This window comes from Cololabis saira, chromosome 4, assembly GCF_033807715.1.
Source record: "Cololabis saira isolate AMF1-May2022 chromosome 4, fColSai1.1, whole genome shotgun sequence".
Taxonomy (NCBI): domain Eukaryota; kingdom Metazoa; phylum Chordata; class Actinopteri; order Beloniformes; family Belonidae; genus Cololabis; species Cololabis saira.
The window spans coordinates 31,466,724-31,483,118 of record NC_084590.1 but is presented as its reverse complement, the minus strand read 5'-3'; the positions used below and the strand labels follow the sequence as shown (position 1 = coordinate 31,483,118).

The following is a 16,395-nucleotide window of genomic DNA, read 5'->3' as shown; positions in this document are numbered from 1 at the left end:
TCCTGCATTATTAGGAAAATGTAATTTTGCCCACAGCGATGGCTTACTTCAACTCATATCTGCTGTCGCAATTACCGCAGTGATGAACTCACTTAGACCGCTTGAGTGAAAAAGTTGCTTATAGTACCTTTGAAAGTATAATGTTTGAAGACCATGCGTAATTCCAAACTGCACCAGCAGGAGACTCTTACTCAGAGTAAATATCAGCATTCATTCATTAAAACGTTCACTCCAATCAAAGCCGCTCTCAAAAACAGCAGTCACATGGTGCAGGTAAACTGATTAATCAATAGAATCTGCTTCTCTGCCCTTCTTCTAGGTGTCATTACGGGTGGATGGGTCCTCTGTGTGACCAGTGTGTGACTTTCCCCGGCTGTGTGTACGGGAGTTGCATCGAGCCATGGCAGTGTGTGTGTGACATCAACTGGGGAGGACTGCTGTGTGACAAAGGTCAGAGAAGTTCCTGTTGTACAGATGAACAAAGGCTAAAAGTGTTCATAAGCGAGTAAGGGAGATTTTATCTTTCGATGAGCATCTCAATATGTGTGAATTGAGGATTGTCCATTTGACGCCTCATCTGAGACTTTATTGTTTCAAAGGATACCAACATTAAAGCTGCAAGCAGTGATGAACGGGCCCTCGCACCCTTGTGCACGTTCAGGCGTGCTGCAGTGGAAGCGCTTGTATGACTTGTAGATTCTTCAGGCCTGGACATTTAGCGGATGACACCACCCACGACTCTCTATGTCAAACCATTCAAAAGTTATGGCAGAAAGTAGGAACTATCAGATATCAACCAATCAGAAGAAGGGGCGGGGGCTAATTCATGCCAATGACGGTCAAGTACTCAAAACCGAGTCAGATGACACCACCCACGACTCTATGTGAAACCATTCAAAAGTTATGGCAGAAAGTAGGAACTATCAAATATGGACCAATCAGATGAAGGGGGGGCGCGCTTTTTGGCGTCTATCGTCGCCACGGTAACGACTTCCTGTTCGGTTTCGGCCATGGCGCCAAGAGACTTTCTTTAATTTGCGACATGATACAGGTGTGTACCGATTTTCGTGCATGTACGTCAAACCGTATTGTGGGGCTTGAGGCACGAAGTTTTCTAGGGGGCGCTGTTGAGCCATTAGGCCACGCCCATTAATGCAAACCAGTAAATATCACATTTTTTATCGCCAGGCCTGGCTTGCGTGCAAAATTTGGTGACTTTTGGGGCACGTTTAGGGGGGCGAAAAGGCTCTCATTTCGTCGGAAGAAGGAGGAAAAAAATAAAAAATTCCTACGGATACAATAGGGCCTTCGCACTGTAAGTGCTCGGGCCCCTAATTAATGGGAATGTTAAGAGAAGATAAATAAATATTTTCGAAAAAAAAAAGTTGAAACCAAAGCAAAAGAAAAAAAAACTATTCACTATCTGACAAATGCCCAGGCTCTCCGGTGCGTTTTACTGGAGGGAGGATTTAGTATCTGAAGTCCCAAGTCCTACACTTTTTTGTGTGACTATATATTGCTTGATTATTGTAAACTAAATAAAAAGTGCACTAGTTTATTCATCCATCCATCCATCCATCCAGTTTCTGTGCCCACTTCCATCGTATTCAGGGTCATGGGAGTCTGCTGGAACCAGCGACAAGACAAGAGCTGATAGTTGGGGTACACTCTGGAGGGGTCACCAATCCATTACGGAGGACACTTATTTTATTTTCAGCACTTTAAATATTTTCACTTAAAGGTAGGGTATGGGATTTCTAGAGTACTGTTGATATTTGAAACGAAACATCAGCAACACTCTGAAGACTCCTCCCTCCCTGTCCTGTCGGGGCTCCCAAATAAAACAAGCACCATCATGAACTCTTTCAAGCTTTTCCCTTCCACTGCTTCATGTCATGTGAAAAGCACAAACCGTCTGCCTGTGGGTGACTAGTTGGAGCAATGTTTAGCTGGGTTGTCATTAGCGGAGGTCCAGGGTAAACCATTGAGTTTTCTTCCACCATGGTGGAGCTGGTAAGACCCGCTGACCATCCCACCTGGTGCTGGTAGTGCACTACTTTCACTGTTTGCGAATTGCCATAAAGTAAAAGAGGAAGAAGATGGCAAAAAAGAAGAACAAAAATAAACTGAAATGATGAGTGACATTTCCTGCCCACAGCATATGCAAACAGCACTGACTCAAGATACAACCCCAACCCAGCAGTTTTAACCCATAATTATTTGCTTTATTATTTTAACTTATGTCCGTCTGTCTTTAATTTCTGCGTTTTAAACTCTTTTACTTTTTAATGCATTAAAAAATATATATTTTATGTGAATCACTTGTACATGAAATGTGCTCTACAAATAAACTTGCCTTGCCTGTAGGCCACAGCATGGGCTTGTTTCGGACGCGTAGAGTTTCCCAAAATGTCTTGTTGTGGGGACATTCCTGATAATGGAGAAGTACTAATTGATAAGAGAGAAGTACCAACTGATAATAGAGAAGTACCAACTGTTGAAGGTCTTTTAAAACTATCCTGAACCGCTGCTAATGGAAATGGGCCAAAAGTTATGGTTTTGGGGGCGCAGGCTGTCCCTCTCTGTTTGTTTCCAGTTTGCGGATCTGAACTGGAAAACTGTTTACTTTCTTTTTTTCGGGGGGGGGGGGGGGGGGGGGGGGGGGGTTAACAGTCTTGTGTACTAATTGTGTAGAATTGATTACCCTACCTTTTAAGTAAAACTGTAAATGCAAGATGTTTACTTGTAGCAATGATTTACTCATTTGGGTTTTTATTATATATTTTGGTTTTTGAAGACTACCTCATTGTCACATATTATATGTTTAAATTATCTCTAACTAGTAAGGTTAACATGACTTCCTCATTACTTGGACATTAATGGATACAGTTGTAGATCAGTGGATTAACTAGCTGGGAATAAACAGTAATTAATTCAGCTGAATCATGGCAGGATTGGATTTCACCAATATGAGTGCCGTAGAGAATCATCACTTCAGTGTGTTTATGCCAATTTTCCCTGAATTACGTAATCTATTTAATCTATTCTTTCGCTAAAGGTTTACGTTCTCTAAGGCTAAACTCAACAAGAAGAAGACTGCGTCATCCACAAAAAGATAAAAGAGTTTGGAATTGCATTGTATGGCGTCCAATAATTACCTCGTCTGCGTGTATGGGAGACAAAGACATACATTGTTTGTACACAAATAGTTTGTTAGGTGTGGTTTTTCACACATCTCTTCATGCATGACTTATGGACCATCTGTGTACAATAATAATTTTTTAAAAAGGTGCCCGGGGGCTTCCTCTGCTCTCTATAACTTTTCCCAGAACACTCTATCAAAGTTTCTCCAACATTGTCCTCTGTCCCAGTGACAGGGCTGGGATCAGGGAGCCAAACGAATACCCAGGGGAGGGTGTATTGTGCAGTGGAAAGGCGATAGCCTTGGGTAAGGTGAACGTGAGCAGGGCTGGGCTCGGTTCTCTTGGCTAGGTGGGGTCCTGAGGTGTTTCTGTGAATTCAGGAATACCGCTGCAGTGAGACAAAGAGACTGTGATGATGTAGGAGATAGTCAGAGAGAGAGAAAAAAAAGGTTTAATAAGCTTCAACACTGGAGACAACAGGCCTGCAGTCACTGCCTTGCACCGTCAGCACTCGACCTGGATTCACCTCACCTCCCTGCAAACACTTTTATTTGTCGTCCCTGTGCACTTATTGTATATTTTTATGGTTATTTTGTGCTTGAACAGATTTTTTTTGTGCTTTTAGATCTCAACTTTTGTGGGACCCATCAGCCTTGTAAGAATGGCGGGACCTGCATTAACACAGAGCCAAACGAGTATCAGTGCGAGTGCCAGGATGGGTTTCGAGGTCGCAATTGTGACATCGGTGAGTTTCCTGCTAACAGCCAGCTGAAAACTGTCAGACATCACTTTTGTTTAATCACAAAAAAAAGAGCAGGGAGTAAGGTTAATTAATTATTATGCACAACAGAGCATTGATTTTACATTATATTAATCGTGCTGCTCTGTTCTCATCACTCTCCATCACTTCTTCTTCTCAGTGGAACATGCATGTTTGTCATCCCCGTGTATGAATGGAGCCACTTGTGTGGAAGACCTGACAGGCTTTAGCTGCATCTGTACTGAAGGCTGGACGGGACACACCTGCACAGATGGTGATTCTCAATGCAGCACACGTGCAACATCTGAGCTGAATGGATGGGCACTGTAAGATTACCCGATTGGTTGTAATTGAATCAAAGCCACTCAGTGACTCTAATCAATCCCACCGAGGACATAAAATCAGCCTGAACACAAACAGTATCATCAACAACAGTGATCTGTCTTGCCCTGTTTCTGAACACAGGTGTATGTGGGGGGGGGGGGGGGTATTTAATCACAAGTGTTAGAATAGGACATCTTTCACAGAGAGTCTTTCACAGTCATAGGGGATTTCAGGGGTGTAACATCAAGCTGAACTACTGTATAAGCAGCTCCTGAATCCACATGTGTTGTATTACAAGTCACACAATCAAGAGCAAATTGTCCTGGTCAAATCTAGGAGTCCAAGGACACAGTGAAGGAAGAACTGTTTAGGTTTGAAAGAAATAAAACCTGTGTTTATGATACATGGGCTGCCTGTACACTGTCTACACAAAATACGCTTTAAAGCTTGGAATATCTTCCTTCCTTGTAAGGTCAGATCACACCCACACAAACGACTCATTTCTGTACGGCATCATACTTTACTGGCATACATGAGAATTTGTGCAACAGCATCCGGTTCTCTTGTTCTATCCATGAAAAAAGGACCTAAATGTAATGCTATCAAAGTTTATTTGCTCTCTGAGCAAAAGGAGGCCTCTTCAAAACATTCAAAAAGGATTCACAAATACTCAACTGTGTTCAGAAAATAAGAGACATGTTGTTCTTGGCATCCATCTCTGGCAGTCTGCAGCGCAGTAGCCTGATGGTTTTCCTAAAAATATACAGTACCCTGAGAGCAAAATACCAGTAACGCCAAGTAATCATAAAAGGCAGAACTCATAGGAATAATAAAATACGTTATGACATGCAGTCTGCACCCAGACAGCTGGAGAATTTATTCTTGCCCTGTAGATCTTTAAAAAAGAAAAGGAAAAAGAGAGAGAGAGAAGAGAATAAAATTAATGAAAGAAACCGGACTGGTGCACTATGAAGCAAGACTACTACTACTACTACTACTACTACTACTACTACTACTACTACTACTACTACTACTACTACTGTCATTTAGCAGACCCTTTTATCCAAAAATACTTACATCTAAGAGACTAATGGGTTAGTGGGGCATGTTGAGCCTGAAGTCAGCTTTTTAGTTGCTAAAGTTTACATGCTTCAGTGTTCATGAAGCACATTGTATATGATTAAATGATGATTATCTTCAAAATTGCTTTGACTCATATATAATGCATAGAGGATGAACCCAAGATATCTCATTCAACACCTGTAATACATTCCAAGGAAGAATTTGGGGCAGTAAAGCTTTTATTCATTTGTAATGTTTGTTTCATTATTTCTCAAATCCCCCAACAGACATTTTGGTGTTGAGGACACTGGAGTGTTGCAGTTGTTATCTTGTCACAGTGTTCCTGCAATTGCATCCTAATGCATACAAATATACAGATTTGTTTTGTTGTAAGAAATTCTCTCTCAAGGACAGGTAAAGGCTGCTTGCAGTCCAGTTAAAGTTATTGTACCTTCTTCCATATAATTTATTCTCATATCATTGTATGCTCTTTGTTCAGGCTGCATTTGCAAATAAGAAAAAATGTGTTCTTAAATTGATTGCCTGGGTAAATAAAGGTTAAATAAAAAATATTCATTTTACAATGTATGCAGAAAGTGGTTTTGCAATGCACGGACGTCCTTGGAAAAGAGGTCGTCTTGATACTGTACATACTAGATGTTCCTCACAATCTAAGTGTAGCACTGCTAGATCTGTCACAACAGCCTCAGTCATGTGTCTGAGAGTTTTCTGAGCCCATGTTGTGTGTGACGGCAGGTGAGATTGGATCGCACGTTATATGGTCTGAGAGATCTGTTTGTGTAAACACGCAGCGTTCCACATCCTCTGCTTTCACCTCTGTTGGGACAAATAGCGCTGCAGGTCGTACCCTGGCATGTAAACACTTCCCTGAGATGCATTTCTACAGAGGGAGAGAGAGAGAGAGGGACAAACAGAGCAAAGCAATAGTTTATTTTTGCTCTTGTTGTTTGTTGCTGGCGTGTTTAACAGTCAGTAAAGCGGTCTATCTCTATGTGTTGTTGTGGACAGGGTCTCTCCAGGGAATATACAGCGAGAAGATTGTCAGGCTTGCAGGGAATTACAACCAAAACCACAACACAGCTCCGTTTTCAGACTAAATTTATATGTATAACCAATATTAATTAAAGGCTTCTTTGTTTGTTATGAATTCCCTGTCTCGTTTTGGGAGAAGTGCCGCTAGCTTGGCAGGATTATTATTGCTGAGGGTTGGTGTTAGGGTCAGGGAGATGGAAAATGGCTATTCTGCAGGGTTAGGTAAATGAAAAAAGGTTATGAGAGACACGAAGAGCTATTTAGTGAAAGACGTGTACCACAGAGATATGCATGGGAAAAGTTAAGATGCCATTGCGCAAATTCGCCTTCTTTAATAAGAAGTTATGCATGGTTAGACCCGAAACAGTGAGTGCGTCTTTGTCGTTCTGTGTTTGTTCTTGGTAAATTCAGTTTCTTTTTCTGTTTTTAATTCCTTCTTAGATAAGTGGAACCAGGCCCCATTCTTTTCTTTTTTTCTTTCCATTTGTTCTTCAACGCCTGACTTTCTCTTTTCCAATTACCCTCTCCTTCATTTAAACCACTCGTTCCTCCCTCCTCTCTGGGAAAGGTTGGAGGTGTCAGGCTTGTATGTGCAGCAGATGACGGTGTTTATCACTGTTTGTACAGAAACCGCAGAAGCAGAAAGGAGAGTGAAAACACCCACCAGCAAATCATCTGCATACCAGTATTACAGTTCAGATAACACATGCCAACATGGGGGCATCACACAGACTTAATGACAGTCATACACACAAGATGTGTCCTCTGTATTCACACACACACATTCCCATTACACAGACCAGTCGCTCATGTACGGTTTCTCTTTTTTTCACTTCTCAGCGGTGAAGCACTGTGATCGCAGCCCTTGTGGTCATGGATCAACATGTCAGGATGTTCCTGGGGGTTTCCAGTGTCTCTGTCCACCTGAATGGACCGGCAGGACGTGCCTGATAGGTCAGTGGGTCTGAATTAAACTCTGCTGCATGCCCTAAAATGGTGAATGTGTGTCAGTGCTACTGAATAACAGTAGCGTGGTTGGTCTCATGACATTTTCATATAGTGCCCTATCAAAAGTAAGGTGATCATACACTATGGTTGTTGAAATGTATTTAAGCAAACATGATGAACTTCTTGATCGTGACTTACACAGCTTCTCCAGTATATTTAGCAGCTGTTCTGGAGCTTTCACTTGATAATAAATTCTTTGTAGGAAATTATCTATGAAATAGTTTTAATGTCACCTCATTTAAAATGTTGGAACACAGTTCATTGCTTTGAATATTAGCTTATTTTTCATATCATTTTCTTTGAGAGCGATTAGCACGGTGTCATAAAATCTCTGTCATGTTTTGGGAGGTGGAAATAAACCTTTCCTCACTGAGGGATGATGTTTGGGTCAGAGAGATGGAAAAATGTTTGGCAGGGTTAGGTTTAAAAAAAAAAAGAAAAGAAAAAAAAGCTAGATAAAAACAGCAAACCCTTAGATGCATATTTTAACAAAGACCAAAACTTCTGGTGGTTGTATAACAAAATGTTTTATGTGATAGTTTCTCAGGAAGAAGGACACACACACTTAATTCACATCCAGAGGCTTCAGGGTTATCAAGTAAAAAGGTGATTCATATTTCAGGATGACAGCCTCTCCCACTCCTCTGTGTCACAGCGATTTGTCGTCCTGACACTTGATAACCCCCCACAGTTCCACATCACAGATCAGAAGCTCATCATAAATAACACATACACACACACGCAGTAATCAAACACTAATTATAAAACTTTTTGTGACCTCAGCTGACAGGGACAGCATCAACAGTGCTGCATATGATGAAAGGCAAATAGGCCTTTTTATTAGTCACTCATTTATTAGTTCTCTCCGAAGGCGGACGCATTTAAACTCACCACCAGAGACGAATTGTTTAAGGCCTCTGTTCTCATGGACAGTAAATGGTTTATATTACCAACAACTGAGTGACGACTTCCTTTTTATTCAGTGAATGTCTCTCTCTAATCCTCCTCCTCCTCTGCTATCAGAGCCAAGCCCCTGAGGACATCTGGCCTTTTTTTTCTTTTTTTTTTTTTACAATATCAATATGACAGAAGATGAGAAAATACACATACACACAAAGGATGCTACAAGACGTGACTTTGACTGTACTCTCCACTTGTATTGTACTTGTATTTATTGTTGTGCCATTTGTAAGTTCATTTGATTTATTGGTTTGTATTCATATGAGATTTGTCCAGCTCAGTGTAATAAGATAAATACAAGGAATTGATTATTGCCATTGACCTTTTAAAGCAGAGCAGAGAGTTTCTGTTTATTTCACTGAGAAAGAATGGAAAGTAAGATAGCAACATATTTCTCCAAAATGCTTTTTCTCATCAACCAATCTTGTTCTGTCGTGTTTTGTCATCCATACAACAAACTGATGTGTTTTCAGGATGTAATAGATCAAATTTGTCAGTATTTTTGAAACGTAGTTCCCTGTACTTCATTTCTTTAGACACCAATGAATGTGAGCTGAATATATGTGTCCACGCCCGCTCTTGTCGTAACCTGATCGGTGGATACCTGTGCGACTGCCTTCCTGGGTGGACCGGGCCTAGCTGTGACATCAGTAAGTTTGAAAAGATTAAAAAGAAACAAAAACAAAGGGAATGAACTGGTAGAAGACAGAAAGGACTGTCCTTTGGCAGATAGTGAAACATGAAGAGCTTTTAAACAGCAGCCCAGACTCCCTGTGGACCGGAGCTCCCTATACTCCAGTTTCATTAAACATCTCTCACAGAGTATCACTGCAGAGCACTATAAATGGAAAGATAAACAAGAGAAGGGAGTGAGTGTCTGTTTTTGAGCATTCCCTGCAGTTATTTGGTACATATTGTTTTTAAAGGGAGAATAATAATGTAGTGTAATTCACATGTGTCATACTGATCTATCCCTCCTCTGTATATGGTTTTATTAACCTTTTTTAACCTGTTTTTTTTTTGTGAGAGATTCATCAAATATTTCTGTTTTTCTGACATCTAGGGAACAGCAGCTGTCAGGGTTTGTGTTTGAACGGTGGACGCTGCGAGGTAAGGTGTCTAATCTGCCTCTGCATATCTGACCTGCTGTATTATCTTCCTCTCACCACGTTCTTTACATACTGTACTGACAGTTTTTATCATCTATTTCCTAGTAAAATAACACACTCTTATATAAAAATTAAATAACTGCGATTGTGTGAAAACCTGAGGAATGTCAGGAAAGACAAATTATTTTTGGAACAGCTTCTTTGATTTTTTTCTTAGAGATGTTAATGTGTTATTAACTGTGGGAGATTAGTGACATGTCTCTCCCCTTCCTCTCCTGCATTTCCCCCCTTACATTTATGTTATATAGGAGGAGATCAAATTCAAATATTCATAAATACATTTTCTCATCTAGGACCAGGTGTCAGGGTCCAAATGCTTGTGTCCACCCAATTTTTTGGGCAAATATTGCCAGAATGGTCCAAGTCCTTGTGACAGCGCCCCCTGTGTGAATGGAGGACTCTGTGTGGAGAAAGATGGAAGAACAGTCACGTGCAACTGTCCGGGGGGTTATTCGGGAGCCTTCTGTGAGGTTGGTTGAAAAACATAACAAATCACTGAAATAACTGTAATAATGAGATATTTTGCACTGCTGCTAGTTGAACTTAAGGGTGGAGTTTGCACTTTTGTTAGATTTATTCATTCAGGCTCATGTTGGGTACTGCCTTTAAACTGAACACTAGGAGAAAAATTTACATTTATAGAGCATTGTTTATTCACCAGGTTAATTACAGAATGCAGAACTATGCATGCACACAATATTAATATGCAGATTTTAAGCTTTTGGTGATGTGAATCTTAGCCTGATTTTTGCATTATTGTTGATTCTTGTCTTGTTCTCTTTGTTAAATTGCAATATCATGTGACAGATTTTAGTTACTAATTTGGGCTTTTGGGATTCCAGATCATGTTTTGTGAGTTTGTATAATTGTAAGAGTCCCTTAAATTGACACATGCAATGATGATTCATGTTGCAAGACAAATAAATGCTTAATTGTAAGACTGAGGTAAAATCATCGCGTCAGCTTCCTTTCAGGCACTGAAATGATGACAAGATGAATAGATGCCCTTTATTTATGAAAGTGAATAATTATTTATGGTGACTGTGAAATCATTTTTTACACATAAAACAAGTAATTTTATGTCGACTGCATTAATCATGACATCTGAGAATCAATTGAACTTGTGTTTGTTGTGACCTGCAATGACATTAATCCTTGACCCCAGCGGTGGGTTGAACTAAAAATGTTTTGGTTTAGAAAATATTGTGTTAAAGATCAACAAAGTTAACCATATGCTCACCAACAGAGTTTTTTTGATTGATTGATTGAATTGTTTATTTCGAACACATAAAAAAATATAAGATTTTAAAACAAATTCAAAACATACAGTAAAAAAGCAACAACAACAAAAACGTAATACAAACAGGGGGAAAAAAAAGAGTTGGAAATGATTGTACCTGAGATTCAGCTATGTGTATGTATATGTCAAGCAAACAAAATGGGACAAGCAAAGGTAAACTTACAAAGAACAGTTAAGGTATGCAGAAATTAAAAAAATATAAGAGAAGAATAAATAAAAAAAAGATCATTGTGGTGTTTTGTGCACTTTTACTGAGATTGCTGTTTAAGAGGAAGGGAGTTTCATATAGCTTCACCAACCAGATGAACAAGTATCCTTTAATGTCTTTAAGACATTTTAAAGTATGAAATAATAACTGAATGTTTTTGAAAATGCCAAATAAGTCCCACCAATGTCAAAAATATTAAAATTACAAGAAGTGAATACCTTATCCTCAGATTGACTAACGTTATTGTGTAAATAAATATAGGCTATCTTGAAACAAATAAAATAATTTCAAATTAATAAAATGAAACAAGTGAATTAGGTGCAATATTGTTCAGTGTTTTCCCCATAAAATCCCCTTTTTTTTATTCCCAATGTCCTTCCCCGCTGAACTACAGTGGTAATGGTGACATAAAGAAGGCGTTGTCTTAACATAATGGTCCAGTTTAACAAGGTATCCATTTCATATGCTTTAGTTGAGTTTCAGTGTGCAATTTTGTACCCATCCCTAATACTAGAAGCAAATATTTGATGGAGCCTGTAATGACCCATCTAAGCCACAGAAATAATTATAGCAGATAAATATCAGTTAGGATGTTTACTAAGGGGTCTAACAAGATTTAAGATAGAGATGCCCCCTTTTATGTATTTGCAAAGTGTGGATTGTCGTCGAACAGGGAACAGTAAGTCATTCTTACACTCCTTTTATTTGTTTTATTTCAGATAACAATGGATCTGTGCAATCCCAACCCTTGTCAGCAGGGAGTACAGTGTCACAGTACAGAGGGCAGGTACATGTGTGCATGTCCTGATGGTCACTACGGTAACAAGTGTGTGAGCCTCAGAAATCCTTGCATTGGTCAACACTGTCCAGGTAAGACGAAATGCAGTGTCTTTGGACATCAAATTGTTCAAATTGTTTCAATCATTCTAGTCTAATCTGACCTTGCACTTGTCTGAAGGTGCCATGTCTGACACAACCCACGGGAGCCTCAGCTTCTACATGATCTTAGTGGGAGTCTTGGCTTTGGTGACAGTCTGTGGCTGTGCAGCATGCGCCTTCATCCTCTCCCACCTCCATCAAAAACGGAAAAAGCAGCAAGCTGTCCCACAGGAAGAAGGCATCAACAACCAGAGAGAGTTTGTCAATCTAATCAGAAACGTGGACCGCCCCGTGCCTCTGCTGCCCCCAGCAACTCCTCTCACAAACCCTCAAGCTCCCGCCCCCATCTCACGTTGCTATGAGGAGATTGAACTGACCCTGCCACCCTCCCCAGCTCCTTCACACCCTTCCCCAGCATTAAAACCAGCCCATGCCCCCAAACTGGATATTTCAAACCAGGAGAGAGAGAAGCTGAACCGCTTCCACCACACAGACAATCAGGAGCTGGAGGTTTGACCTTGTCCCAGACTTCTGAATCTGAGGAGCTTTACTGAGTTTTTTTTCTGCGTCCATAGCACAGGACGCCATATCCAGTTACTTGCACTATGACAATGTTACAGTTATGATAATTGGAAGGGCTTTTGACCTTTTTGTGCTCAGATGGCTGTTGATGAAGACCTCAGTGGACAAACTGAGGAGTAAAAGCTGCTAAGTAAAGGGGTCAAAAGACTTACTTGTTCTATTTAAGTCAACTTTTGTGGCTATAAGAAGCAGCGGGTGTGTAATGCTTGACTTACAGTAAAGATTTACAGACTTGCCTTAGAGTGCCTGGGATGCAGTCAGAAGTTAAGAGGGTATCCTCTTATGCAGGAGTCTCAGCATGTGTTGTGGTTCATGATGCCATCCAACTGGTATGCAGAACCCCATGTCTCAGATTAAACTCTGACAGCGAGAGAGAGACATCCGTGAATGGAAGCCTATTTAACACTTGGTGTGTTTCTGTGTTTGACTGGTTGTGAGAGTGCTTGAGTTGACGAGTGAATGACTGTTATAAGTGTACCTGGGGTGAAAAAAAAAAAAGAGAGCAAAAATATGTTACTTAAACAACAAGCAAACATTGATATACTTGTCAACAAAGAGTTCAGAATACGAAATTACAAGAGATATGTTGTTTTTAAAAAAAATATGCCATTTTTTTCAACAATGTACACAGTTTTCCTGACGCCTTAATGTCTGTGACATTCTTTGACAAAAAATGCCATAGCCATACAGTACTAAAGCCCTCTTTAATAACCATGTTTTTACACCTCTGTTCATAGCAGCTGGTTTTAGGGGGTGGTGTCAGACATTTCAGCCCCTTTTCAGTGGGGTGTGCCTCTTTTGAGATTGGGACACCCACTTCTAAGGTGCAGCAAATGCAGCATGGCGTGAAATTGGGTAAACATAAAAAATAAAGAGGCTCGATAATTCAACTCTAATCTGGGTCTATGATGTCACAGTACACTGGGCATTTAGACAACTCAGTTCATACCTTTTCACTGAGGCAACCATGAACAAAGTGACAGAGTTGGGTTATGTTGGATCCCTTTGAATTAGTGGTCAGTTAAAACATTCAAACAAATATATGTTTTCAAATACAGAAAATGCTATTTTTGTTCATAATATAGCCCCTTTCAAGGCTTTTAAGCCCTCTGTTTTAAAACTATACACTGTTGCCTGTATTGTTTATGTTATACTGCAGTTTGTTAAAGATGTATTTTTTTTTCCTCATACTTGTCTGTAAAATTCCTTTTTGTACATAAATACATTGTACATATTGATGCTGTTTTTGTACTGTGGTTCGGTCTGGAAGTATCACTGTATTATATTTTGTCTCATTTTACCCTCCATTTGGAGCAACCAGCACATGTGTCTTGTAATAAAAGTGCATTGACCATTTATACCAACCCCTTTACTAACTGTGTCTTATTATTAATCACCTGCTCGGGTGCCATCCCTAATGTAGTCAAAGCTAGAGAAATCTGCCAGTCACATTTCACTCAGCTGAAAATTTGAGTTTTTACAAGAGAGAGTTATTATCAGTGTCAGAAGCTTGGACTTTAATTTACAATTCATTCCATTTTTGTTTTTAATATACACTTTTCAGAGAGTTCCAGATTTTAGATATAAATGATCAAGATATAAGCCACCAGTCCAGTGCTTTTCTCTCCCCCACTCGTCGAAAGGTTTATTACAACAGGACTCAAGAACATAACTGTATTATTTTGTTTGTAAATGTACTAAATGCCAGATTACGATAGTAAATTGCTGCCGATACTTAGCTGCTACTGATTAAAAAAAAAAAATCAATCTGTTTGGCTCTTGGTCTATAAAATGGTGAAAAATGTTAATCACTGTTCCCCAAAGTCAAATAAGACATCCTCAAATGTCTTATTTTGTACAAGCCAACAGTCCACAATCCCAAAATATTCAATTTTCTGCCATAGATTAGATTAGATTAGAAAATATTTATATTTAAGAAGCTGCGAAAAGGAGAATTTTGACTTTTTATTATTGTCGCGTTGTGGCTCTGTGTGGAAGCTAAGCTGCTTCGTCGGGATGCGTGGGTGGAAATCACTTCACACGACAAGGGATCTTCTGTTTAGAACTTTACTCAACTTGGAGCAGGTGAGTACAGAACATGCAGTGATTTATATCAGGCCAAGCAGTTAATGGGTTGTGGGCTCTAGCTCGGGCACAGAACAGCAGTTAGCACTGTCCATGCGATGAGCCGTGAGCACCATTCAACCTAGTTCAAAACCAACAACTAACTCTCGTCAAGTCTCGTGGTCCTTGCGCGTTCGTGTCCGGTTCACGAACCAATGAAAACCTCTATTCGTTAACAAGTAACATCCCATGTAAGGGGATGGAGGAGGAACAAACTTCTGTATTGCGACTGCCTTACACTACCCCCCTCCAGGAGTACTGAGTCCCTTCAGTATACAACTAACCATATCTAGGGACTAACTTCACTTAAGTCGAAAAACACTTTAACATACAGTAACTCTAGCTTAAAACGAAATGAATAAACAAATTTAGAGTTTAATTAAACAGTTTCCCTCCATCTAGAGCCTAACTACATCCTGAATCTACCTGGCTTAATAACAATGCGCCCACTGGAGGTTTTAACAGTCTTTTCTGGAATGACCTTGACTGCTCCTCTGTTGTCCTGTCGACCCCCCGGAGTGGTGGGTCGAGGTGTTTCCTCTGGGTCGCATGGCTCTGGAGAAACCCCTTCCTCAGTTGGAACTTGGTCCTCTTCTCCTGGTAATGGCAGCTCTGGCACCAATGTCACATCCTCTTCCAGCTGTAAGGCTGGGTCTTGGTAGCGTTGCATGACTTGGTTTCTTCTACGCTTAACCCAGGCAGGAACCACCTCTCCATCGAACGGTTTAAGCCGATCATGATGCATAATCTTGCTGCGTTTCAACCCCTGAATCTCATAGAGGACAGGACCTCGACATCCTGAGACAATCAGGGGTCCCTTCCACGGAGCTTGAAGCTTGGGGCTTAGTCCCTTCTTTTTGGTGTCATCCTTTACATACACCAAATCTCCCACAGCGTAACAATGTTCCCGTGCCCGAACGTCGTACATCTTCTTTTGTCGTTCTTGTGCTGTACGGAGATGCTCTCTTGCTGTGTTTTGTGCCTCTTCGAGTCCTTTACCCAGGCCGTAAAGGAAATCTGCTACCTCCATTCGGTTGGATTTGAGTTCTGCAGCCCCGGACTGGATATCATGTGGTTGATGAATCTCTCTGCCAAACATGAGCCTATTGGGTGTGAACCCTGTGATCGCATGACGCGAACTGCGGTAGGCAGAGGTGAGTAGTGGCAGATGCTCGTCCCAGTTCTTTTGGTTTTGGTTCACGTAGCACCTAATCATCTGTAGTAAGGTTCTATTGAACCGCTCCACCTGTCCATTAGATGCAGGGTGGTAAGGGGTGGTCCTGGTCTTGGTGATATGTAGGAGCTTGCATACACTTTGGAAAAGGGAACTCTCGAAATTGCGGCCCTGGTCAGTGTGCAACTCGAGCGGTGCTCCAAACCGAGCAATAAAGTTGTACACAAGCTTCTTCGCTGTTGTTTCGGCTCCTTGGTCTGGAACAGGAAATGCTTCAACCCATCTCGTGAACTGGTCGATTATGACGAGAATGTACTTGTTTCCTGAGCTGGATACAGGAAAGGGGCCAAGGATGTCCAAATGTAGACGGTCCAGAGGTGCTCCAGCTTGGTAATTTTGTAGCCTGGCTCTCTTTAAGGGTCCGGTAGCTTTGCAAGCATTGCAATGCTGGCATTTCTTTAGGAGGAGATGGACATCCTGTGCCATTCCATACCAGTGGTAGCTCTGGCGTAGGCGCTCCAGGGTTTTTGCTTCTCCAAGATGCCCAGAGTGAGGAGGGTTGTGGCAAGCTTGTAGGACTTCTCTTTGCATGGAAACCGGAACGAGTAGCAGCAAGGTTGGGTGTTGCGCTCCCACTCGTTCCCATGAA

At 40.8% G+C, this 16,395-nt stretch overlaps 1 protein-coding gene across 2 annotated transcripts in view; it reads left to right on the top strand.

Moving 5' to 3' along the window:
- Window positions 1-13,812, top strand: part of LOC133441789 (protein jagged-1b) — a 60,100-nt gene extending 46,288 nt beyond the window's left edge. The window contains exons 6-14 of one of the 2 annotated variants that reach the window (XM_061719427.1): window positions 320-450; window positions 3,769-3,888; window positions 4,064-4,177; window positions 7,183-7,296; window positions 8,847-8,960; window positions 9,374-9,420; window positions 9,773-9,949; window positions 11,707-11,857; window positions 11,946-13,812. In XM_061719427.1, coding sequence (XP_061575411.1) covers window positions 320-450; window positions 3,769-3,888; window positions 4,064-4,177; window positions 7,183-7,296; window positions 8,847-8,960; window positions 9,374-9,420; window positions 9,773-9,949; window positions 11,707-11,857; window positions 11,946-12,382 — 1,405 coding nt within the window. In that variant the 3' untranslated portion in view covers window positions 12,383-13,812. The remainder of the gene's footprint in view (window positions 1-319; window positions 451-3,768; window positions 3,889-4,063; window positions 4,178-7,182; window positions 7,297-8,846; window positions 8,961-9,373; window positions 9,421-9,772; window positions 9,950-11,706; window positions 11,858-11,945) is intronic. The other variant, XM_061719428.1, reaches the window with a different exon arrangement.
- The last annotated feature ends 2,583 nt before the right edge of the window (window positions 13,813-16,395 follow it).